Source organism: Penicillium roqueforti (genome assembly GCF_015533775.1).
Source record: "Penicillium roqueforti strain LCP96 04111 chromosome Unknown scaffold_43, whole genome shotgun sequence".
NCBI lineage: Eukaryota > Fungi > Ascomycota > Eurotiomycetes > Eurotiales > Aspergillaceae > Penicillium > Penicillium roqueforti.
In genome coordinates this window covers 44206-68397 of record NW_024067607.1, presented here as the reverse complement: position 1 = coordinate 68397, position 24192 = coordinate 44206, and the positions used below count along the sequence as shown (strand labels likewise).

Genomic DNA, 24192 nt, shown 5'->3' with positions numbered 1-24192 from the left:
AAGTGAGCCGTGTCAAATTTTATGTATCGACAAGTTCCAATGTACTCTACTGGGTCACGCGGGGACACAACCCCTATATTTCCTAAGTCGTTCCATCCGTATAAGGCAGAGAGAAAGTTCATAAACTAGTCGTATTGTAAAATCATTTGTGTTGTAGTTAGCTGATGCTTGTTCTGACCTTTGAAGCGTGAGCAGTCGCAACATATCTTTCATGTAGACGCTCGCAGTCATTGCTAGCTGGGAAGATAACTTAGAATTGAGTACAATCCACGCGTCCTTGCGGAAGTGCGTTGAATGCGATTCAGTGTGTATGTATCTAATTCTATGTAATCCCAGTTCCGACAAGAAATAATACATCATCCAGCACACTGTACAAGGCCATGGGGCCATGTAATAGATATGCCCCAAGGCCGTCTCCGGCCGTTAGTCGAATCTCTGATGAAAGAAAACCCGAAAGAATGCAAGCTATATACACGCCAAATTGAAAATGGTGTGAGTCAGTCTCAAGGTGCAACACATAGAAAACCAGAGAGATGACAACAAATCGTATATACCGAGGATATATCGGACAGAGGCGTAGATGCCGCTGTAAGATTGGGAAGATTCGGCAGGGAAAAAAGTACAAAAAGGAATGGTCACTCTTTGTATCTTTAAATGCCCTTCAGCTTGCGGTAGAGTTTCTTATGCTCTTCGAGGAAGAGGAAAGTGGCAATTGTATGGGGACCAAGGCGGATGAAGCTAGGTACCCAGCCACGGAAAGTCCATCCAAGGCCTTCCTTACGGCAAATATCACGCAGGAGACCGACGATAGTATGACCACCGCTATCCGCATGAGAAGCCGTCATAATACGAGTCTTGATCACGTCCACGGGGCTGCAGGCAGTGGTAGCAACGAATCCCGCCATGAACGAGGCTGTGAAGTGTGTGCCTAGATTATCAGCCATGCCGGCTTTCTCCATACAAAGACCCTTGAAGGTGTCGTAAGTAGCTAGCTGCGAGGTAGTCATAAGGATCGCGCGGGTTGAGTTAGGCCATACTCCGCGGAAGAGAGAACCAAATCCCTCTGTCCGGGTCATCTGGATGAGCCCATGGATTGCGTTTCGGTAGTTTCGTCGCTGGGCGGGAGGGAGGGACGCGTCGTGTTGCATGCGCACATTCATCACATCGGCCGGGTTGCCTGCTATGCCACCGATGAATCCGGAAGCAGAGGCAATGCCGATGAGAGTAAGCAGGCCTGGTGCGGCGGCTGGGTCTGAGGTGGGCGGGCTAATGCGTGACTTCAATTCTTCGTAGATACCGAAACGCGTCGTGGAGTATGTGATCTGACGCAGCATTGCGGCTGACAACTATACCATATCCCATCCGTCCTTCGTTAGCCAACTGTGCCCGTTTACTGTCATCGACCGGATTCTAGGGTCGCACATACACCACTATATAACCCCGTGACGCCATTGTGCTTCAGGATGTGCACAAACGTCCCAACCATATTCTTTGGTCCATCGGGCGCACGAGTCTGTAACCGGACCTATTGCGCAAGAAACAAATATCAGTGTCGGGGCTTGGAATCGGGGCCACGGGCCATTCTCTCGGACAACCGGCTAGGAGCTCCTAAATACCTTGACTAAGGGCGTAGAGTTAGCAGATAGTTTATAATCGAGGGAGAAATAAGAGCATACCTAAATCCAAGGGGTGCGTTACGGCCGCCGCGAAACAGGAGGCCGAACCTCCAAACCAAAACGGGTAATGCACCTGCTTCGGCTTTGACTGCGCGGGCTGAACGGGCACGACTCGGGAGTGAGGAGGAACCTCCAACATCTTGCCGCTGTCTGCCATCTTGCTAGGAAACAAGACCCCTAAATTATACACGCACAAAAAAAGGCGGGGAGAGAGTGATTCAAGGGGATATGTGATTTATTTTTTTTACTGGTCTTTTCTCGGCTTTTACGAACGTGACTTGACGTAAATTTTTGGCCCTTTAAATACCGACGGAGACAAATCAGACCTCCGAAACCACTCGGCCAGTCGCCGAACGTGAAAGGCAGCCAATCAGATCAAGCGTTTTGATAGGGGCTCATCGCTTGCACCAATCACCTTCTCGGGTTTGCGCCGAACAATATCTTGTATGGAACATACAGTCCCTCAGGCACCCTGGATATCGTCCTTGTTCGGTCGTTGAAATGGATGCCGAGGGTATCTTAATCCATACCGCCGTCGTGCTAATTGCTTCAACAGAGCTGTTATGACGAGATCGGCTATCATGCGGATCTTCGGAGTTTTTACGGATGTTGGGCGGTTGGCACTGGCGTCGGACTACCGAGTGGTTCTACAGGACAACTTTCCGATGCATGAAGGCTAACTAGACGGGATTATGGTTGTGATGTGATCAGGGTATAGAAGGTATAAAATATCTACTTCAGTTTAATACGTTGTTTCGCAGCTGTCTCGGCGAGGGTATTCGTATTTAGTCGTTGTCGCACAGGAAAGAAAAGCCAAGAGCTGGGATAGGATGTATTATCAGTTAAACTACTTGCTTTTGTTCGGAGCCAAGTAAATACAGTAGAAGAGGTGTATAACTTATAAAGCAATGCAAACTGCATAGTACATACTCCGTAGATACATAGACAACCTTCAATTTAGACGTGTGAAGGTTAAAATGGCTCGGACTACCAGCTGTAGCAACTGTAAATAAATCCAAATACGCTTAAATCATAAGCCTCTTCTCCTAGAAAGAGGTAAATAAATGCTGCGTTGACATAACTCGTTGTCCAGACTCAACAAATACACTTCGGGAACTAATTTTGCCGGCCCGAACATGTGTTGATAGTGTTGATGGACAACCTTGGAATTCTCACAACGTCTAGCTCAACCATGAGACTATTTGCTACTGGTCGAGCCCTGCGTGCGAGCAGTGGCCGTTGGTCAATTGCCTCAATCCGACCCCAAACCGCCATTCCCCGCTCGCTCCCACTAACTCCCATTCTCTCCCGCAACCGCGAATGGAGCTCAACCGCCGCTCGCCGGAGTGAACAGAAAGCAACCACTACCTCTAAAATACCCCAGCAACAATCGAGCCTCAAAATCGAAGGAGAGACCTACCCAACCGACCAGTGGACCAACACCCCCGATACAATCCTATCCCATATCGGACGACGACTCTATCTCGACGAGAACCACCCTCTCGCCATTACACGCAAGCTCATCGAAAGCCAATTCGCAGCCCCAAACTATGGCAACTACTCAGAGAAGAACCCAGTCGTCTCAACGAGACAAAACTTCGACGTCCTCGGCTTCCCCGCAGACCACCCGGGCCGCAGTCGCACAGATACGTACTACGTGAACGACAAGACAGTGCTGCGCACGCACACAAGCGCCCACCAACAGGCCTACTTCCAGCAAATCGCCCGCAACGAGCATACCCGCCCAGAGGAGGTCGGATACACCGTGATCGCCGACGTCTACCGTCGCGACGCGATCGACCGCAGCCACTACCCCGTCTTCCACCAGATGGAGGGTGCGATGCTGTGGAAGCGGCCCGCGACGAACCCACTCGCCGCCTCGGCCGAAACAGCAGCGAGGATCATGGCGGATGTGGAGAAGATCCCGCGCCACGACGTTGTGGTCGAGGACCCCAACCCGACTATCCACGCGCAGCGGAACCCGTTGCAGGACGAACACCACAGCGCCGAGGAGGTCGAGGCTGTGGCTGCGCACCTCAAGCGCTCCCTCGAGCGGATGGTCATTAAGGTCTTCACGGAAGCGAGCAAGGCCGCTGCGGCGAGTAGCGGTGGTGCGGAGCAGGAGCCGCTCAAGGTGCGGTGGGTCGAGGCTTACTTCCCGTTCACCAGCCCGTCCTGGGAACTGGAGGTGTTCTGGCAAGGGGACTGGCTGGAGATCCTAGGCTGCGGCATTATCAAGCAGGATCTGTTGATCAATTCGGACGTGCCGGACCGGATTGGATGGGCGTTTGGACTGGGCATTGAGCGCATTGCTATGCTTCTTTTCAATATCCCTGATATTCGGTTGTTCTGGTCGCGGGATGAGCGATTCTTGTCGCAGTTCCGCGCTGGCCATATCGCGCGCTTCGAGCCTTTCTCTAAGCACCCGGCTTGCTACAAGGATGTTGCTTTCTGGTTGCCTCCTGCGGCTGTGACGGGTGGTAACAGTGCTGCTGGTGGAGCCGTGCCTTTCCATGAGAATGATGTTATGGAGATTGTTCGTGGGATTGGTGGGGATCTTGTTGAGGATGTTACTCTCATTGACGAGTTTACGCATCCTAAGACTTCGCGCAAGAGCATGTGTTACCGCATTAACTACCGGAGCTTGGAGCGGACTCTAACGAATGAGGAGAGTAATGAAATGCATCTGAAGGTCCGGGAAAAGTTAGTTGGGGAGCTTGGAGTTGAGCTGAGGTGAGTTTGGAGATTGTTGGGCTATACTTTGTACTATACTGTGATTATTATGGAGAACATGTAACATATAGCATTCCTCTCATTGAAAAAATCGATATATGGATACCACTCAAGTTCTAATAGGTACAGACTATAGCTAGCTTTGTCTTTGATTAGGGTCTAATTTAGGGTACCGAAGGTGGAAGGATAATGAAGACACTAGAGGTTATGACAATGCCTCTAAGAAGTGTGTATTATACAGTGAGGAGGAGAGAATTATCAGGGGACGTAGAGCTGCAGACGTCACGAAACAAGTGAGAAGACACCACCAACATGAGACATTCCGTACGCCTCCAGACACATGCAACAAGGGCGTATCATACAGCCGAGTCAAAGAGACGAGCAGAAGATAGTAAGGAATAGTAATTTTCCTGGGTCCAAAAGCCAGCCGTATCCGAGTATAAAACCCTATCGTGATCATGATGTATGACATATGGTACAAAGAGAAGGAAAGAAGAGTGAAAAGGCAGGAAGGTCGAAGGATTAAGAATCGAAGTTATTGCCAACGATTTAAGCGTTCTTGACGACACCGACCTTGGCAGCCTGTAAGAGAAAAGAAAGCAGTTAGTCAAAATATTCCGCAAGAACTTTGGATCTTAGGGGCTAGCACTCACCCGCAGAACGCGGCCGTTAAGACGGAAGCCCTTGCTCTGTACGTGCATAACATCACCATCCTCAAGATCAGCAGCCGGAGCCATGAAGGTAGCCTCGTGCAAGTTTGCGTCGAACTTCTGGGCCTTGCCGTCGACCTTCTCGCCGGGGTCGAAGCGCTCGAGGCCGTGCTTCTGGAGGGTGTTCAGGAGGATTTGCTGGGTCATGTTGAGACCGGCGACGAGATCGAGGAGGTCCTTGTTCTCTTCGTTCTTAGCAGCGCTGATCTTCTCTTCGGGCACAGCTAGCAGCGCGCGGTCGAAGTTGTCGATGCTATCAAGAAGGTCTTTGGCGAAACCCTGGATGGCGAACTTGCGGGCGGCGTCCATGTCGCGCTTGTTGCGCTCAACAAGGTTGCGGGATTCCGCGACGGAGCGGAGCCATTTGTCCTAAGAGGAAGTTTTGGTTAATATTCATCCGCGAAAGAGTTGCGGAGCTACCCGTAGCAGTAAGTATGGGGAAATAGCTTACCTTGAATTCAATGGCTTCCTTTGTCTTCTGTTCGAGCTCCTTCTTGATGGGATCCTCGGCCTCTGCGTTCTCTGCACTCTCAGACTTCTCGGCTTTCTCTTTCGCAGCTTCGGTAGCTTCCTTGGTCTCTGTTGAATAGAGACGGGTAGACCGGGGGACGAATGGCCGGATAGCCGGGATACGCGGTTGTTGTGTAGTCCGTCGCAGCGCCAGCGATGCGGTGGAGGGGGAAGAGGTAGAGAGGATGGAGCGCGCGGCCTGAGCCTGTCTGAGGAGGGTTCGTTGGAACATTATAAATGATGATGTGTGGAATTGAGAATAGAGACTCGGTGAATTTGAAGCGGAACCATTTGTCCTCGGACAAATTTGATCGGGAATCACCTGACCTTGGCAAGGAAAAACGCTGGGCCGAGGGGATCTTCTTTTGACTTCTCTACGGAGTAGAGCTATTACGTATCCCTAAGCTTGGGAAGTACCTTATGTATTGACTTGCAAATATCGCCCAGTGGGCTATTTGCACCTACCCCGAGCATACGAAGGATGTATACTTTATTGATCGCCTGGGCATGATAGTCCGTTCTACTTTTGAAGCATGATCATTGTGACATGTCGCTCATTGGGTTATTTCGAAAACGTATTAAGCTATGAAAGACATTCCTGGAAAAGTTCGAAATGATTCTCAACAGCTCTTCTGGGATCAGACGTTCGGTTCATTTTTCGCATGGGACATAAGAATTCGCGTGATGGCACGGCCTTCCTCTCGATGCTCCTTCACGTTATAGTCCAACCCGTAGGCGAGTACAATTCCCCATTCAGACATGAATCTCTTCGTCAACCAACGGTTTTCGGCCCATGTAAGCGGCTCTACGCCGGAGGCTCGCATCAGACCGGAGGCCATCAAGGCCTCAAATCTCTGCCGCTCATGCTGGGACCAGAAGGCGTGAATCATGTAGCGCCCGTTAGAGCACAAGGGCGAAATCCCGAACTCATGGCCGAGTGGAGGCGCGCCAAGTTGGACTTGGTACAGCATGGGGCCTTCACCCATAGGCTTGAAGTAGGCTGCAATGCGACCATTGGTGTTCTTTAATATAAAACCGGAGCTATCTGGGGCACTGGAGTCGCATATGATAGTGTAGTCGTCTTCGATGGGCCTTCCGATGATGTTGCAGAGCATTGCTGGGGTATGGAGAACGTTCTTCAAGCAGATGGAGCTATGCGAATCCAGATCGGTCTGGGTTGGCAAGCTCATGGTGGTGAGATTGACAGTTCCCATCCCAATGACTTCGACCATGCCTCCAGCTATATCCGTGACATAAGACCTGAAGGGGATGTAGTCTGTACCGAACCAACAGCGATCTTTGGCAGTACTGGCCTAGTTAGATGGATGGATTTGGCCCTGCGAGGCAGAAAATACTCACTGCGTGTCTGAGTTGTTGGAATAGATCCAGGAGGGACATGGAGGAGGCAGTCTATCGGGCCTCACAGGCATCGATGCCATGGCGAAGCAATTATTCGAAGACAAGCCCGAGGAATTGGAAATGACGTTGAGAAGTTCAGTTGCGATTCTAGCAAATCCAGATACAGAGAGATCCGTATTCTGTCTTCGCCAGATGAAGTGGAATAGGGAAGGAGCGAGATGAGAGGGAACCAGATAGGAAGGAAAGAAGGAACGAGGAAGCAGCCCGAATGGGTCTGTTTGTTTGTCGTGCACAATCGCTTGCCCGGGAAGTCACTGTATCCTCAGACCTCAACTATCTTCTCCATGGCTGCATTACAAGTGGACAATATTCACTGCCGTTAGGGACCAAGGATTTCTCCCTTATAGACAGACTCGGCATTCTACACTGTCTCCCAGACGTGAACATGAACAATGGCCAATCCCATGAAGTGATCATAATATGCGTAAGCTATCACTTATCATATGAATGAACAAGCCTGATGATGCTAGTTCCGTCGGCTAAAATATGATTCTCTTCCTCGAGTTTATAGCCTCTCCATCGTGGGAGTAAAACTGTCCAGATATACCAGTAGAGAACCCCAGAGAGCATACTGTGTTTGTTAGCGAGGTAAATCACACATAGAAGTATTGCCACTCACATTCCAATCCCGACAAGTGGATAGGTTGCATAGAAGAGATCGAGGTCGCGCCAATTCGGAGGAGGGACGAATGGTGCTACTAGCAGGATTAAACACACCACAACCCGTAACCAGACAGCCGGCAACCACGCTTTGAAGGGCCGTGGAAGATCAGGCTCCCGGTATCTTACTATAAGCAGACCAACTGTGATAGCCAATGCAAACATCTGTCCAGGATATCCCTCCAAGTCCAGGATAAAGTTATAGACGTCCCCTTGTGGTGGTAGGGCGAGGACCAACATGGAAGGGATATAGTGTACAATAAGTCCCCCCAGTGGGGTCCCAAATGGTCGCGAAGACGATAGAATGTTTTGCCATGGAAGAAAGCCTTGTCGGGCTATCTCTTGATTCACACGCGCCTATCAATGTTAGCATGTATTGGCTTTCTATGCAATATATCCAAACGTACCAAGCCAAAGGTCACCACCATCACATTCCCGGCAGCTGAAATGGCAATAGCAAGTGGAAAGAATATCTTCCCAACCTGATCCCCAAATAATCTCTCGAATAGCAGTGCACCCACTAATTCCCCGCTATTCTTGATCTCTTCGAGCGGAATGACAAGGAAGTATGAAAGATTCGCAAGAAAGTATAGGCCCCCAGCCGTGACCAGCGCAGTGGGACACACGGTCTTGACTATATTCACGGGATCATGAACCTCACTGAGGACATTGTTCACGTTGCTCAAGCCAGCGTAGGAATAGTAGACTTTGAACAAAGCCGACGAAAGCAGACTCCAGCTCCAGTTCGATCCTTCCCACAACGAATCCCAAGAAAACGGACCAACTCTCTCTACAGGCGATAAGTTATCAGTATCTCCATGCAAGCCGAGAAAAACTACCCAGACTCCCGTCAAGGACATCGCGCCGATGAGGAAGATCTTCACCCAGCCAAGGACATTCTGGACAAAGATGCCAGTTTTCAAGAAACAACCATGGACAATAGTAATGGCAGTCAAGAGGCCAACAGCGAGTGCCTTGTGCTGGATTTCGGTAGGCTCAATACTCAGCGCGAAGAACGCGTATTTCGAGAAGATAATGCAGTTGCTCGCCGTGAACCCTAGGAGCACTACCTGAGCTGTTATAAGGCTTGACGCGAGAAAGCGCGGTCGGGGATAGGTATACTCGAGGTACACCTGCACGGAAATGAGATTAGTTTAGCCGACTTGTTTCTGCTAATCCTGCTGCAATGTCTTTTACCTTTTGTCCTCCCGAGCGAGGTAGCATGCATCCGAATTCCATAAATACGGCTAGGCCGCAAGCTGATAATATCGTCCCAACCAGCCATACTAGCAGGGTCAATCCAATACTTCCAGCGGATCTGACGATTGAGCCTGGTGTTGCGAAGATACCGCTCCCAATCACCTGCGAAACGACTAGGATGTATGCGCTTGACCAGTTGATGCTCTTTCTGTAGTGCGTCCCTGGTAGGGTATCGGGATATAGTGGGGGGAAATCATCGGTTAAAAGGTCGAGTGGTTCTTGTTGAGGGCTGGGAGATATAATGTTGGATTGACTTGATGGGTTTAAAAGAGGCTGTCTCTCCCGGATATCCATGGTGAGCTGTTGCAGATGGAGTACGTTGTATAGTTTGAACAACTATTTGATTATGCTGATTACACGGAGGAAATCATTCTAGACCATGAATTAATTCAGCCCAGAGGAGAGTCGAGGAGATAAGATGTTTTGGGTGCTTGGAAATCATCGGATTAGCTGGCACGTCATTCAGGCCGACTGTTGTGTGTATCGGATTCTTGCAGGTGGTTTACGCCATAGGAATGTGATCGCACAACTCACATTAATAATTAAGAGGAGGTATGTAACTGGCCTATCATACTTTGGCTTTGAAATCAATGTTAAACTATGACCGAATACTCCAGTACTTTATTCGAGGTGGAGATAATGACCCGTACTGGGATAGGACTATATATAGCAGGGTTATTCAGAGATAACCACAAAAGATCAAAGAGGAATATTCAGCCCAGTATAAAGTGTAGTCATTTAAATTCCAAACCCGAATATATCCCTACTCATAGAGTCCAATTATCCAACCATCAGAGTACATATCGGCTGTTTCTGAATTAGTATCAGCAGACCAACAAACGTGTAGATGAGAACTCACAAAGTCAAATTCTCCCTGTCAGTCAAATCCAACTGACTATTATCCACTACGCGAGCGACTTTACCCCCATCCGAATCAACCGTCTCGACAACCCCATTGCTAGCGACCTGATTAAACTCCGCGAGCTTGTCGCGACGCTTGTTCTCTCGGCTTAGGTAGATCCGGAGCGCGATAATAATTATCGAAGGAAGAATCGCAGCAACCTGGAGAGCTATCAGTCAAATATTCCGCACATAGCTTTGTCCAAACACGACTTACCACAAGCAAAATAATCCAAGTTGGTCTGTACCGAGGCTTGAATGGTTGTTAGTATGACAGTCCAAGCCAGCTCGAATGAAGAACTCACCTTCATTTCCGGCCGGAATAATTGCGGAGAGATGATATTTCCCAGTCCGTATCCAATATGATAAAGCGCAATGACGGTAGTTTTCTTCGTATGACCCGCGGACGCATTGGCAGCCCAGATCATCACAACAGCATATGGGATGCCGGTTGTAGATCTAATCCAGATTCCGACGATAAGACCCCATCGATTGGACCAGGGCAAGGCTGTCGGACCAATTAGTAGTGGACCACATTTTGAAAAGAAGAGACCTACTAACCTAGCAGAAGGATACTTGAAAGAGCACCTGGAATGTATGCAATGAGCGATATCCATGCTCGGCAATTCTGCAAGTTTCAGTCCACGTTCGCATTAGATGACCGAGTCTGGCTTACCTTGGTGTGATACAAAGTGATTGCAGCTGATATGAGAGAAAAGAACGACACCACACCCGTGACGGTTCCTAATAGTGTTGTTTGAAGAACGGTGAAACCAAATGACTTGATGATTAGTGAATATTGATTCGTGACTCCATTTGCCATTTCCTGGGACCAGGCGTGTAGGAAGAAGAGCCAGGTTTTGGGGTCTTGAATTGCTTCAATAAACCTAGAGCTTTAGTTAGATATTGAATATCAAGATTTCTTAGGTATGGGGTCTGACTGATATCTTTTGAAAACCTTTTGCTCGATTCCGGAGTGGTTCTCTTTGATCCGTAGAATAGCCTTCGCACGTTCCTCGTGTGTTAAGAAATTGGCATGGATAGGACTGTCGGGAAAGAAGAAATAGACAAAGACACCGAAAATGACTGTGAGAATACCCGTAATCACTAGAATAGAGGTTAGCAATCTGACGGATATACTCGGGGAACAACCATACCCATGAACCATTTCCACGGAGAAAAGCTGCCCGTATCAATCCAAAGAACACCATAAGATAACAAGCCTGACGTGATAGGACTTGCATTACCAATTGACCACATAACCGGCATCATGACGGCCTGCTCGCCATAAGTAAAGAACATGGACATTGAAAGCAGGAATGCTGGAACGATGCATGCTTCTGCTACCCCAAGGAAAAAGCGAACAACAAAAAGAGATGCAAAGCTGTTGCAAGGGATATGCAAGAGAGTGATTCCACCCCTATAGAGCCAGTCAGTGACCGATATACCATTGTTTGAGGACAAGAGAAGAACTTACCATATTATCAAATTGCCAGCCAGCCACTTCCCAACAGGAAACCGCTGCAAGGCCCAATTCTGCGGCCATTCAGCCAAAAGATACCCAAAATAGAAAATTGAAGAGAGCCAGTTATATTGATTCGAGTTTAGATGCGCATCTTGCATGATCCCTAGGATCGCAGAACTTCCAAGCTGCTAGCATGTTATTACTGGATTCTCCTATTCGGGGATCAAATTAACATACCGTTTGCTTATCGACATACATCAAGTGATATCCAATGCAAAGAAAGGGTAAAACCCGCCATAAGCATTTGTTGCGAATCTGTATTGCTTCTTCGGGAGTCGGGTCTGTGACTTGGATTTTCGAGAATAGCTTAAAACTCTCATCGGCAAATTGATCAGGGAGCTTTGGCGTGTTGATGAAATCATTTTCACTTTCTTCATGGACTTGTGCTTCTGCCACAAAGCCAGGTTTATGGTCTTCTACTGCCATCGTGTGAGGTATAAACAACGAAGAATATGAACCCGCGTAAAAGGCTCAATTAAATGCATAATGGCAGCCCTGCTCATGTACTTATGATAGTAATTAGCCTATAGATAAAATTGCGCAATGTTCCTAAGCTCCGTCGTCTTCACACTAATGAGAGATTCGCACCAGATAAGAGGAAGGAGACTGCGGGCTCACCACAGTCTTCTCCTAATCTGGAAGGTCGTGCACTATATCTTACTTGGCAGAAGAGTGCTTGATTAATCAAAACGCGATGTTCATCTATACAAACGCGAGTTTGACTCCAAAGCACGTCTAAAGTCGCCATTGCGGGGTTGCGTCAGCGCTGCATTGTTGGCGTGCTTAAAAGCTCCGAAGTCATGGCCGCGATAGACCGGAACTATAAAATTTTTTTACCAGAAGTAACTTTTTATCGAACTGATCCCTGCCGAATCGACGAATATCCAATTATATCAATATGACAGAAAAAAAGGAACCTATTCGCGTCTTGATTGCCGGCGCAGGCATCGCAGGTCTGGCCACGGCTATATCGCTAACACGCGTATCAACCGTTCCGAACTTGGATATCCAGCTATATGAACAGGCTCCAGAGCTCTTGGAAATAGGAGCTAGTATCGCACTCAGTCCAAATGTAGGTATCTCGCGCATTCTCTTGAAATGATTAAAGCACCTAACCGTGATGAAATATCAGGGCATGCGCACACTGGAGAAACTCGGCGTACACAATGCCCTAACAGACGAAGTTGGGTTCAGAGGCCCGAGTGGAATCCCACAAATATTCCGGTGTGGATCTATCACATAGACTCGAGTTGTACTACTCAGCATGCTGATTGATAAATAGCCACTGGAAAACGAACCAAGTCGTGTCTACAGACACTCACACTAACGTCCCCGATCCCCGTCACCATACTACCCGCTTCCACCGCGGCCATGTGCACTCTGCTCTGCTCGAGCATGTCCCCAAAGAGTCAATCCACTTGGGAAAGAAAATTGCGCGCGCAGAAGCCAATCAGGATGGAGTTTCGTTGTATTTCGAGGACGGGAGTAGTGCCCACGGAGATATCCTCATTGGGGCCGATGGGATTCGATCGGTTTGTGATATAGCTTGGTTAGCATTGTGCTTTGCTAACTCCTGTTCAGAGTGTCAGACAATCATTCATCCCAGATTATAAACTACGGTTCAGTGGGAAGATATTCATGAGGGCGACGTTTGATGCCTCGTTGGTAGAGGGCAAGGTCCCTGATTTGCCTGCTGATTCGATGCATTGGGTATGTTATCGCTACATTAGGGAGCTTTAAAATCGTCGCTAACAAACTGTCAGTGGGGTCCTAAAGACAACTTCTTTGCGTCTCGTCTTGGTAAGTGAAAAAGAACCAGCATTTCACGGCTGCATAGATCTGACAAAACCAGGCAAGGACCAGTACACCACCGTCGGTGCATACGATGACCCGCGTTCGGTAGAAGAGGTGGAGAAAAGCATTGCGTGGGATCAACTTGGCAATGTGGAGTTCCTAAGAGAGCGATACAAGGTATGTTCTCAATTGACCTATCTGAGCTTCAGCTGACTCACACCCTTTAGGAATGGAACCCCACGGTCAAAGCTCTGACCGAGCTTACACCATCTACAAATCTCTATCCCAATTTCGCAGGAGATGCTCTCCCGTCTTGGGTCTTTGGGTCGCGAGTGACTCTAGTCGGAGACGCAGCCCATGCTCATGGCGGTTCCTTCGCAGCCGGAGGCTCGCTGGCGTTAGATGACTCCCTCGCCCTTGGCCTTGCATTCAAGGAAGTGTTCTCTTCAAGAAAGGCCACGTTATCAGCTGGAAATATCAACAAGGCATTGCGGCTGTACACTCAAACCAGGCAGCCGCATACAGCTCGGTTGCTGGGCATTGTGCATAGCCAGATCGACAAGAAAAGTACTATTTTTGCGACACCCGAAGAAGAGGATGCTGCGCTTGTTGCTCGGATGACTAGCAGGCCAAATACGGAGTGGCTCTCGGAACACGATGTTGAAGCTGCATTCAACGCTGTCGTTGAGCAGGAACGGGCGCAGCGACAGGTACGCCTTGCTAGACCAGAAAGGAAGACAGGTGGAGAGATCCAACTCCAAGGAAGCAAGTTATAGAATAGAGTCGTTGATTGATTCCTGATTTATTTAGCACATAGAGGATTGTGTTTATGCTATGTGGTTACTTTTTCTTGACATTTTAACTGGTGAGACACCCGAAAGACATCTGTTCATCGGAATCTATGTACCTATCCGATTAGCTTTTGCGACATTCGGCCGAAAAGCAAGACTAGGGTCTGGTGTGCTATACAACGGATAGTTAGGACAGATGATCTGAATTCCCGAGCAAGGCTTGTGGGCCAGGATGTGCCACGAATATCTGTTCCACTATGCTTTCACCATGTCTCGGGAATCGATAGGGTATACGCTCCATAAATAATCAATTGAGGAGCCTGATGACTGAAGCAAACGTGTCTAGTCCCAGCCTCCCAGGCTTACTATTGTAAAACATTGGGTTGGTTATCCAAGGCTTGGGAGAAAAACACAAGTGGCAATGCGATAGTGGATGGCCCTAGAGGCGTAGGCAGAATGATAAAAGTGCAAGCCAATGGGGCTTAGGCAAGGCTAGTGATAAGGAATAACCTTGTATAGGAGTATACGATGTGAACATCGTACTTTTCCTTGTTCGGTTAAGTCGGATGTTCCGTCAAAAGGGGCGGAGCTTCTGTTGAGGTCACGGGGTGTGGCTGGTGCAGGTCAAAGGATCAACTGAATTCTGCGTGGCGTGTGTGGCGCACGCATGAGATTATGGCTCGGAAGGACGGAAGGCTATAGTTTATTCTAGTAGAATCCAGTCGAATGAAGCAAAATATAGTAGATCGTCACAGCTCTTTGATCTGAAGGAGGGCTGGAACCGGGAACAGGTGGATCGCCAGGAACATAAAGACGTGGTATGTATGCCAGAGGCAGTGCAAGGACAGCTGCGCCTCACGAAAAAACATACCATCTTGTATTAAATAGAGACAGATCCAGAGTCCTTTGTCTTTCCAGTTCAAACAATTCTGAATAATCTCGCCATCCGACAGTCCATTGGACATTCTAGAACGTTTCTCTAAACCAGTTCTTATCCGGTGGCAACCTCCTTTATCTTCTCCTTATCCAACATCCTCCAACATACCCAAAACATACAACCTACACACAAAATGGCTACTTCAGTTTCAATGACTACCCCATCCCACTCCTCGCGGCCATCCCTATCCCTAGATATTGCCAACATGCCCCCACTCTCCCAGCCAACACCACCCTCCAACACCCTCCTAATCACCGGTCTGCACGATCTACTTGTCTTCCAACCCCCAGCACTGGAGGAAATCCGCAAACAAATCACCGAAGTGGCACCTCTGAATTCCTTCTCCCCACTCCCGTCCATGCGCCGCATCGTGTGCTCCTTCCACAACGAAATCGACGCCACGGCAGTGCGTAAACTCCTGGACGGCAAACGCCTCCTAGACCGCAATGTGTACCCGCGGATCTACTTCGGCGAGCCGACAGCACTCCTAGACGGCGGCCGACCGAAACTCCTCGAAGCCCCGCAAGTCTCCAAGATGTTCTTCATCTCGCCACCGCCCAGCCCGCCGCACGGATGGGTCGTGCGCACCGAGGGCCCGCCCAACAAGGAAGTCCACGCGACGGATCTAGCACACGCACTGGCGATGCTGAAGACAGACCATGACCATGCGCAGCCCGAGCCGGCTGCAGTCGACCCCGCAACGCCGGTCTCTATCTCCTCGGACAAGCGCACGTCCAGCTGGCCGCTTGCTGGCCATCAGCGTAGCAGGAGCAGCACCATCATCTACCACCCCGAGGACCATGGTGACAGTCCCCATCTTCCGGCGGTTATGGTTGAGGATATGACGCTGGGTGCTGAGGATGAGGATGTGGATATGGATGCGATGAGCCCCATTGAGATGTCGGTTAACCAGATGCCGCCTAAGACTTCTCGTCCGCCGCTTGAGTTGATGGAGTAGTGTTTTCCGGGGATGCTGTTCTTTTGTGTTCTACATTCTGCATTTTTAGCGAGGCATGGTTGTTTATTGTGTATAGTCGCATCTGTGGCATGCCAGGCGTTGGGAAAGGATGGGCATTTCAGCAGCTTTTCCGGGATTTGCTTGACGTTATTCTTTATTGCTTTACGAGGACCATTCTTAATAAGATTCTTAAATAAACATTGCATATTCATATCTGATCTTTGGTAGTTGTATCTGATAATCTATACTAATGTTATTGTTGGCTCAGTTTCTTGGTTTGATAGTGAGCTCCGACATCGTCAATTTGCAGTCAAAGAGTGACCACACACTGCTCCATAGATCTCTGCCTAGTCCTATACAGGTGTAGAAGCTAGGACAATAAAGCCTTGAGGGCTTGTTCCGACCTTGAGCCGGTTTGAAGTCCTGTATCTACCAAGAAACAAGAGCATGTAGATTTTCGTGATTGGTTAGTAGTCTAGGGCATTGACTGAGTTTTATTGTTGATTCCCGCATGAGAACTTATAGGAAGATATTTCATAGTTTAGCAAGTTCCATGATATTCAGTATTTTCAGGTTCACTGAACCATCGAGTAGATATTTGAGATACAGAGACCAGTCATTCTCTATCATCAGAAGACTGTCCCCACAGCAAAAGATACAAAGAATGGAAAACTCCAGAGTGCGCCCCCATTCACCAGGAAATCAAAACTCCATTGCGCATGCTCAGGCTTTATTTTTATTTGCTGGGTTATGCACGTTCAGAACCCATAGCTGCTCTGTCCGTAAGGCGTAGCACCATACGGTGTCTGTGCACTAGCGCCCCAAGCACTAGCCGCACCGTTTCCGTAGGCAGTCATGTTTCCGTCAATGCCCTCAGGTGGCTCGTAAGCATCGGGGTCATTGGCACCCATCATCTCAGCATCGTCAGCACCTCCGCCATGTCCATCCTCACCTTCACCCAAGAGCACGGAGACGGTGGTTGCCAGCTTGCGCTGGAGCGCCACAATACCCTGCTGGATAATCATATCTGGCTCAAGGTTGCCAATGCTCTCCACGTCGAAGTAGAAGCAATTAGGCTCAGCATCGTAGTCGAAGGGCTGGTCGGGGTTGGCAGCGGGTTCCCAGGCAGCGTTTTCAGAGATAGGCCTATCAAGAGTCGGTATGTTAGCAGATAGATCGAAGAAAACTCGTGAATACCAGCTCAACGCCTAGATACGTACCATTCCTTCACCGGATCCTGCTCATACCAGTAGTCCACATGGCGCAGGTTGTTGTTGGGGTCATATTCAAAGCCGACAGCAGCAGTGGGCGCCCACTTCGCATGCTCCTTAGCTGTTCCCTTCTTTGCTAGACAAGTCATCTTAATCTCCTGCCCTTTGCGCAGCTTGCAGATCAAGGAACCCTTGTTCTCGGGGTCAGTGGTTACAGGATCGCCGATCTTGTCGTTGATCCGCTCGCCGACGACAACCAGATCCCGCGCGTAGACAGACATGATGCCGCTGCTGCAGCGCGCATGCAGAGATAGTGTCACGCTGCAGCGCACACAGTGGTCTTCGCAGTCGCAGTCTCGCGTGTAGTCGAGATCTTGGTCGCAGTTGTACGAGTTCAAGGGGATCATGCCGAGGCGGTGGGCGAGGAACTCATCAGGGAGGACCGAGGTATTGCTTTCGATTTCGATGATGTCGAGTGCCAAAGTGGGCACTTCGGCGAGGATAACTCGTCGGAGGGAGTTGGCGAATGAGAGGTCGACTGCGGTCAGTCTGAAATCGACGCGGTAAGGTTCCGCCTGTGGAATTTGTGAGTCTTATGTCCTGCTGCTCTGTGGATGTCTCAGCTTACCTCGCGGACTGTTACTTGGGGCCCTGTGGGCTCGAGATCCATTTCGTAATCCATGTTGGTATGTATGCGGCAGCGCTGCTCGCTGCCACCCTTGTCTGGAGCTGAAGATGTTTATCTGCGGGGCGTAAAAGAAAGACGGTAGGTTGAAGAGTGCGGAGTGCAGTGGCGAATGACAGGGTAATGAGAATTGTTGTGGTAGATGAATTGGGCGCGAAGTTGGCTTGAGGGCACGCGGGTTTGCTCCCTCGGAGACAGCTTTTTGCGCTTTGCCTAATCGGGTCACAGCCTCTGAAAGTGCCAATATCGAGTCATTCTTTTTTACATTTACAGCCATAATAAAATGCTTTCACTTATTTTCTATTTATTCTACGGTTCTCTTCTTCGTATTCAGATTAGAGAGTGGAGGAAGTATTTCAGATTCGATTCAGTTGCTGGGTATAAACACTGAATCCATCCAAAAGACTGGTATCTAGAACTAAAAGAAGTGTGCGCTCGATTCAAATCTGGCAATTGAAGCCGTGCAATTGATTCAGGATAAAGTAATCCGATATCACAGTTGATAAGCTAAGGTATCCTCCAGTATCAATGCAAGAACGTCCCAAAGCCTTCAAGTCTGCTTGCGAAAGACGTCTATCAGAAGGAGACAAAGCAAAGCAACACAGGCTCAGATGTTCATTCGCAAATGAAACAGCAGACGGGTAGCGGCAGCCCGTCGAAGATGCAAAAAAAGGTAAAGGTAGACAAAGCCAATAGTAGAAGCGACGAAGCCACCGTTTTTTGGAGTTCATGTCGAGTCATTATCAGGGAGCAGCTCTCTCGGGATAGCAGTGCACATAGAGGTAGAAAAAAAGAGGGAGGGGGGGTGTTTGATCTGCAAGAGAACCGAATGTGCACGCGATCGAGGCTACCGCTTTAAAGAGCTGCGATGCAAGGCTTCAAGCAACTCGGGCCGATTTGCAAGGGCAGTGGCAGCCTGTGTATACGAAACCCACTGCCGTTTCCGCTTGTGCATCTCGGGCCATTCGGTTTCCTCCTGCTGGACGGTGACTTCGAAGAACTGATATGAGGCTTTGGGCGCGTGCGCCGTGAGAAGGCCGGAGGGTCTCATGTCCGGAATGAGTCCCAGATCTCTGGTCACGACACAGATGACACCCGCTTCCTCCCAGGCCTCACGGCATGCAGCCTGCTCGGCAGTTTTCTCATCGAGCTCCCAACCGCCCTTGGGGAGCACCCAGCCTCCGGGTCCTGCGGATTGAATCATGAGGACTTTGGTCTTGTCGGCGGAAATAGGGACAACGCCGGCTACCAGTCGCTCGCCTTTTGAGCCGTAGCCTATGCCAAGCCGTTAGAGTCAGGAAACACGGGGACAGTGTAGACGTAAGGGGTACGGGTGCCCCCCCACGTGCGCAGCCGCAAAGCGACACCAGCGATAACTCACGTTGGTTTTTCCGCCCAACGCGGGCTTCCATAGACCGTATTTGAGCCATTGTAATAGACAATCGAATATCTTTGGAATTACTCCAGGATTTGGTGAGGGGTGGAAAGTCGGGGAAAGGAAGAAAGGGAGAAAAAGAGTGGAAAGGCCAAGGATATCGAAAAGATCAAGGAAAACCCGATGGATGATGCTCTCGGAAGCTCCCTCGGAGCCTGTCAGGTCTCTGAGGTGAGGGAGGAAGCTCCAGGTGTCTAGGGTGGTGTCAAGGGACGGGAGTACAGCGCGAGGGCGGTCGGGGGAAATTTTTTTTTTTCTCTTTCTGGATATTGCGGAGGTAGGCAATGGAGATCAGGTCTTCCCGTTCATGCCTGACGGGGGATTGGAATGGTAAGTGGAAATAGGCATGGTTTTCAAAAGAAGAACTGAGAAATGGGAGGTTATTGAGGAATGGAGAAACGAAGAGAAGTGGGAATGGAGGGGCACGGCGGCGCCCGGGAGAAGAGTCGAGGTACGTTTCGATTTTTTCCTTTGTTTTTTGTGTCTTTTTTTTATTTTTTTGTGCTCTTGTTTGACTATCTCAACTTGTCTTTGTTATATTGTGCACTATAGTGACTCTAGCCACAACAGAGAGCGCGTAACCTGTTCAATGGCCTTGACTTTACTCTGTTTCACTCTATATATGGTCATGTGACACTCCAGATGGAAGAAGTAACTGGGATGTTTCTATATTTGCTAGAATCTGCTGTATTTTGCTATATTTGCCACAATCCGCTCTGACCTACTGTAATGTACGCTTACTATTCCAATCATCCAATCTCATAACCCTGTGTGCGTCGGGTAATGAGCCTCTTACAACGGGATTTGGTACCGAGATGGGAGAATTTCGGGAGTTTCGACCAGAAACTATAAGATCGGCCGTGTGGCTGGAGCGATGAGATGCATAGACAGACCTAACTAGGTCGACCCAACTAGACCTAAAAAAACTACATAAGCACGCATAAACGTAGTCAGGTCCCCCTTGCCGTATAGTCCGCATTTACAACATTAACCCCCGCCGGCTTCTCCGACTTCATCTCTTCCGATACTACAACTCACGTCCACTCGCCAGTGCACGCCAACGGACATCCAATCTAAACATGCAACGGGTTGACGCCGAACGCGCGCGAGAACTGTCGCTATTCCGCCCCCTAGGTACGTCCCACTCTCCTGCAGGGAACCACTGAGATAGGCCTCTGTTACCCCGTGGTAGTTCCACTGGCCCAGAGCGCTACCGCTGAGGGGAATTTGGCGGGGATGGCAACGCCAATGCATGCAGCTCTTTGATCGTCCATTTCGATGCAGAAACTAATGTGATGTGCTCTCAGGTTACCAAAAGAACTCGTGTGGCTACTGCAAGTCCAAAGATGGAAGTTGGTTGCCCCTGACTGCTTTGTTGGCCCATTTTTCTTCTTTCAGGTCTAGAATGGCTATGCTGACTAGTAAAAGATGCATCGTACTACGCCAGTTCCACGTCCGTACTCCCGGAACATTATCAAGAGCTAATCAATGGTGGCTGGCGACGGTATGAACCCCGGTTCAATTTCCCTGTAGCCCATCAGACCATACTGACATATTTAGATCGGGAAACCTCTACTATAAACAAAACCTGCTTCGGTCTTGTTGTCCTCACTACACCCTGAGATTAGAGGCATCTGCTTATCAGCCCCGCCGGGATCAGCGCAAGGCCATTAACAAATGGAACAAATTCATTCTAGGTCCCGAGTATATGCGAAAGGCATCCCGGCTTTGTCCGCAAACCCGCGAGTAAGCAATCCTATATTACCAATCTTGCTATCAGATGACTGCTAATCAACGCATAGAGAGAAAAAGCACCGCAAGTGCCACTTTGACCTTCTGCCCGCTGTCCACCAGAGCGAGTACGACCACGTCAAACGGCCAATTGACCCTGCTACCAAGCTTCCCATTGAACCAGCGCACCGCTTTGAAGTCACCATTGAAGGTGACTCTGTGTCTCAGGCGAAGTTTGAGCTGTTCCTCAAGTATCAAACGGCCATCCATAAAGAGGATGTCTCTCACTGGAAACCCAAGGACTTTCAACGCTTCTTATGCACAGGTATCAAGCGAACTCCGAATCCCCTAACCGCCGCCAATGCTTCCGAGAAGAAACTCGGTTCATGGCATCAATGCTATCGTCTTGATGGCGAGCTCATTGCTGTCGCAGTATTGGACTTGGTCCCCAGCGGCGTTAGCTCCGTCTATGTCTTGTAAGATAATGGCTGACTACACCCGAAGACACCTAAATGTGATAAGCTGATGTTCGGTTCCACACAGCTACGATCCCGCCTATGAGCAATGGGAAATCGGCAAGCTGAGCGCTATGCGTGAAATTGCCTTCTCGATCGAGAATCAGTATATGTACTACTACATGGGTAGGTCGCAGTCGTGGAACTGGTCCTTATTCGTGCATCTCTGACAATCGACATATAGGGTACTACATTCATAACTGCCAGAAGATGCGTTACAAGGCCAATTTCCGCCCCCAGTACATCCTTGGTAGGTTCGACTCGTGTCTAGTCTTGGTACATACTTTTGTACTACGTGAAAATCATGCACAACATTAACCCTTTTCTATTTCTCAGACCCTGAATCCTCCGACTGGGACCCGCTTGATGGCGAATTGATGGAGAAGCTTAATTCCCGTTCCTATGTCTCTTTGTCTCGAGACCGAACATCCTCGCCTGCGCCTCTGGTCCCGGAAAGTGATGCCGATCTAGAGGAGGTTTCCCTCTTCGATCTCGGTATGCCTGGTGTTCTTACTATCCCCCAAGTGGAAGCACTGGACCTGGATCATTGGCTGCTGTTCTTTGACAACAATTTTGTTCACATGAAGGTATGCATGTATTCTATGATTTTCGGTCCTAGGGATGTCTTTACTAAATCAAAATAGGATCTGGTCAAATGGGAAACGATGTCAATTACTTCGCCAATGTCCATCAAGGGAATCGTGGCCGAGTTGGCCGCAGTCCTGGGCCCGAAGGTTGTCCGAAACAGCGCAGTAGACTTGCTCGGTTGATCAAAGACGGCGATTTGAGCCTAGGTTTACTATCACCGAGACCGACTGGGGTTCCAAACACCCGCAACGAATATGGAACAGATATAGAGTAATTGTGTCGAATAATTGATTCACATGCAATTCAGTCAAATCCGCCAAATCGAGGCAGTCTCTGATTATCTTAATTCTAGATCCAAATGACAATTCTTAGCAAGCAACCTGGTAAGTCTATAAAGTTCCTTGAATCAATGAAATGCTAGAAGCTCGACTTCTACTAGTCCTGAAGGATATGTGACGTGTACGCCCCAAATTCAATGTCATAGATCGCGCTTTCCTTCCACGCGTATCTACGTGCCTACCTAACTAGGAAACCATGCCCACGTGATTCATTGTTTAACTCTCTCAACTCTCCTCACTCTTCTGACTTTTCTCACCATCCTAATACTCATACCCTTTCACGCGGGCCTTTGGCACCTAGTCATCTCGAATCCCTCGATCGTTCTTCCTTATCTACGCTGGCCCTTAAAGGGGAGGTGCTCAGCCAGGTTTGATTTCACGGAGCATACGATCCGCATGAAAGAGATGAGATTTGGGTTCCTAGTAAGAGGCACCTTCCTGGCATTGAAACTCTCTACTAACTCTTTAAGTACCGATTTCTAATTGGATAGGATCAAGACATGTCCATCTATCGAACAGCCGTTGAAACCCCTTATTAAGGTTGTCGCGGTACGAATCGAAGGGAGTTGCATTTGGGGAATACTTTCAGGACTCAAGTTGGCCCTCCCTCCACCAAGCCCTCGCGTTTCTATGGGGGTTTCTTCTTTTATATGTGGGCCTTCTGGTGGAATGGAGGATTGGTTATCTGGGCCAGCGATTGATCGACCGGTATTTACATTGAATTCTGTGAAGTCGGATATTTATAGAAATAGTCATGTTATTCATTATTATCTCGGAGGCAATTTTGGTGGTGGATCACATCAACGAAACCACGTCTTTCTTTTTCCAACTAGACCGAATACCCTCTGGTCTCCTTGATGCTTGCCGTTTAAAAAAATAATTATGTAGCTGAGTCGTGCCCAGGTGGTATCAACTTTGTTTGCTGTCTTAGTACCATCTAAGACTCCCTCCCTTTGTCTACTTCCCAACACGTTCACGCACCTGCACGGTTTCTATCCTAAGTCTATCATATTTGATACATACAGAGGGGGTCAATTGCTATGTCACGCGGAACGGAATAGAATGGAATGCTATGCTAAACTATATTTATGGCCAGAATATTGTCTTTCTCTTCGTTGGATGCTCATCCTCTATTTATATCAATAAGGAGACAGGAATTGACCTATTGCTCCTACTCCTTGGGGTATAAGAGTAAGTAAGGACACTCGTTTATCATCAGCGGTTACTAATATAGTACAGGATATTTCAACTCGGCGTGAGAGAGTGTATGTGGCACCTACCGAGGTTTTCGCATACCATGGGGCATGCACTCACTATGCCTTTCGAGAAGACATAAATTTGGCCGAGCAATATCAGCCTGACAAAACGATGAAGCAAATACAGATAATCCACGGTATACAATTCATAAGTGGAAGGAAGCATTATCCCGATGGCTCCTTTGCCTCCATCTCTCAACAGGACGCCCACCAGGATGGACTGGGCAAATTCCATGCTCTTGTGATTCTAGAATTCCGATCATGTTGTTCATGAATCGTTGTGGCAGATGAGGCCGGAAATCATCATACCTCCGAAAATTGTGACGTCCACTGTGACCCGAGCGAGAGAATTTCAGTGTTTTTGATATATACAACAACCTTGCCCTCATCAGACAGGGCTTCCATATAGGTTATCGAGCTCAAAGTGCCTTGGGTGGATGGACATAGAATCGCAAGCTTTATGCAAGTCCAATCTTCTAACCATGGATCTCACTTGCGAATGTTGTTGGCCAAATCTCTGGAATTTATAATGGATTTTCAATGCATGTACGGTTTCCTAT

At 48.8% G+C, this 24192-nt stretch overlaps 11 protein-coding genes across 11 annotated transcripts; 4 read left to right on the top strand and 7 right to left on the bottom strand.

The window, feature by feature from the left end:
- Positions 1-650: 650 nt before the first annotated feature.
- Positions 651-1833, bottom strand: LCP9604111_9197 (uncharacterized protein; the record flags this gene model as incomplete). The annotated part of the gene is made up of 4 exons (XM_039077424.1): positions 651-1346; positions 1427-1525; positions 1617-1621; positions 1677-1833. The coding sequence occupies 4 exons, from the start codon at positions 1831-1833 to the stop codon at positions 651-653; spliced, it is 957 nt and encodes a 318-aa protein (XP_038924799.1).
- A 1035-nt stretch (positions 1834-2868) lies between these two features.
- On the top strand, positions 2869-4413 carry LCP9604111_9196 (phenylalanine--tRNA ligase; the record flags this gene model as incomplete). Its single annotated transcript, XM_039077423.1, has 1 exon — positions 2869-4413. One exon carries the CDS (start codon positions 2869-2871, stop codon positions 4411-4413), a length of 1545 nt encoding a protein of 514 aa, XP_038924798.1.
- A 545-nt stretch (positions 4414-4958) lies between these two features.
- Positions 4959-5861, bottom strand: grpE (mitochondrial nucleotide exchange factor MGE1; the record flags this gene model as incomplete). The annotated part of the gene is made up of 3 exons (XM_039077422.1): positions 4959-4991; positions 5063-5488; positions 5571-5861. 3 exons carry the CDS (start codon positions 5859-5861, stop codon positions 4959-4961), a joined length of 750 nt encoding a protein of 249 aa, XP_038924797.1.
- A 406-nt stretch (positions 5862-6267) lies between these two features.
- Positions 6268-7068, bottom strand: LCP9604111_9194 (uncharacterized protein; the record flags this gene model as incomplete). The annotated part of the gene is made up of 2 exons (XM_039077421.1): positions 6268-6937; positions 6989-7068. The coding sequence occupies 2 exons, from the start codon at positions 7066-7068 to the stop codon at positions 6268-6270; spliced, it is 750 nt and encodes a 249-aa protein (XP_038924796.1).
- Positions 7069-7480: 412 nt separating this feature from the next.
- LCP9604111_9193 (putative methionine permease) lies at positions 7481-9262 on the bottom strand (the record flags this gene model as incomplete). The annotated part of the gene is made up of 4 exons (XM_039077420.1): positions 7481-7619; positions 7668-8065; positions 8116-8841; positions 8906-9262. The coding sequence occupies 4 exons, from the start codon at positions 9260-9262 to the stop codon at positions 7481-7483; spliced, it is 1620 nt and encodes a 539-aa protein (XP_038924795.1).
- Positions 9263-9759: 497 nt separating this feature from the next.
- LCP9604111_9192 (uncharacterized protein) lies at positions 9760-11819 on the bottom strand (the record flags this gene model as incomplete). Its single annotated transcript, XM_039077419.1, has 10 exons — positions 9760-9775; positions 9828-10030; positions 10086-10121; positions 10174-10376; positions 10430-10496; positions 10545-10755; positions 10810-10975; positions 11026-11288; positions 11346-11521; positions 11571-11819. 10 exons carry the CDS (start codon positions 11817-11819, stop codon positions 9760-9762), a joined length of 1590 nt encoding a protein of 529 aa, XP_038924794.1.
- A 472-nt stretch (positions 11820-12291) lies between these two features.
- LCP9604111_9191 (uncharacterized protein) lies at positions 12292-14911 on the top strand (the record flags this gene model as incomplete). Its single annotated transcript, XM_039077418.1, has 8 exons — positions 12292-12465; positions 12526-12617; positions 12676-12925; positions 12975-13103; positions 13157-13193; positions 13246-13364; positions 13415-13897; positions 14867-14911. 8 exons carry the CDS (start codon positions 12292-12294, stop codon positions 14909-14911), a joined length of 1329 nt encoding a protein of 442 aa, XP_038924793.1.
- Positions 14912-15048: 137 nt separating this feature from the next.
- cbpA (putative calcineurin binding protein) lies at positions 15049-15873 on the top strand (the record flags this gene model as incomplete). The annotated part of the gene is made up of 1 exon (XM_039077417.1): positions 15049-15873. One exon carries the CDS (start codon positions 15049-15051, stop codon positions 15871-15873), a length of 825 nt encoding a protein of 274 aa, XP_038924792.1.
- Positions 15874-16631: 758 nt separating this feature from the next.
- On the bottom strand, positions 16632-17766 carry LCP9604111_9189 (DNA-directed RNA polymerase II core subunit RPB3; the record flags this gene model as incomplete). The annotated part of the gene is made up of 3 exons (XM_039077415.1): positions 16632-17019; positions 17094-17659; positions 17713-17766. 3 exons carry the CDS (start codon positions 17764-17766, stop codon positions 16632-16634), a joined length of 1008 nt encoding a protein of 335 aa, XP_038924791.1.
- An 850-nt stretch (positions 17767-18616) lies between these two features.
- On the bottom strand, positions 18617-19199 carry LCP9604111_9188 (NUDIX hydrolase; the record flags this gene model as incomplete). Its single annotated transcript, XM_039077414.1, has 2 exons — positions 18617-19044; positions 19151-19199. The coding sequence occupies 2 exons, from the start codon at positions 19197-19199 to the stop codon at positions 18617-18619; spliced, it is 477 nt and encodes a 158-aa protein (XP_038924790.1).
- Positions 19200-20283: 1084 nt separating this feature from the next.
- LCP9604111_9187 (arginyltransferase) lies at positions 20284-22220 on the top strand (the record flags this gene model as incomplete). The annotated part of the gene is made up of 9 exons (XM_039077413.1): positions 20284-20338; positions 20512-20556; positions 20633-20708; positions 20765-20950; positions 21007-21411; positions 21479-21576; positions 21635-21700; positions 21787-22037; positions 22095-22220. 9 exons carry the CDS (start codon positions 20284-20286, stop codon positions 22218-22220), a joined length of 1308 nt encoding a protein of 435 aa, XP_038924789.1.
- Between the last annotated feature and the right edge of the window lie 1972 nt (positions 22221-24192).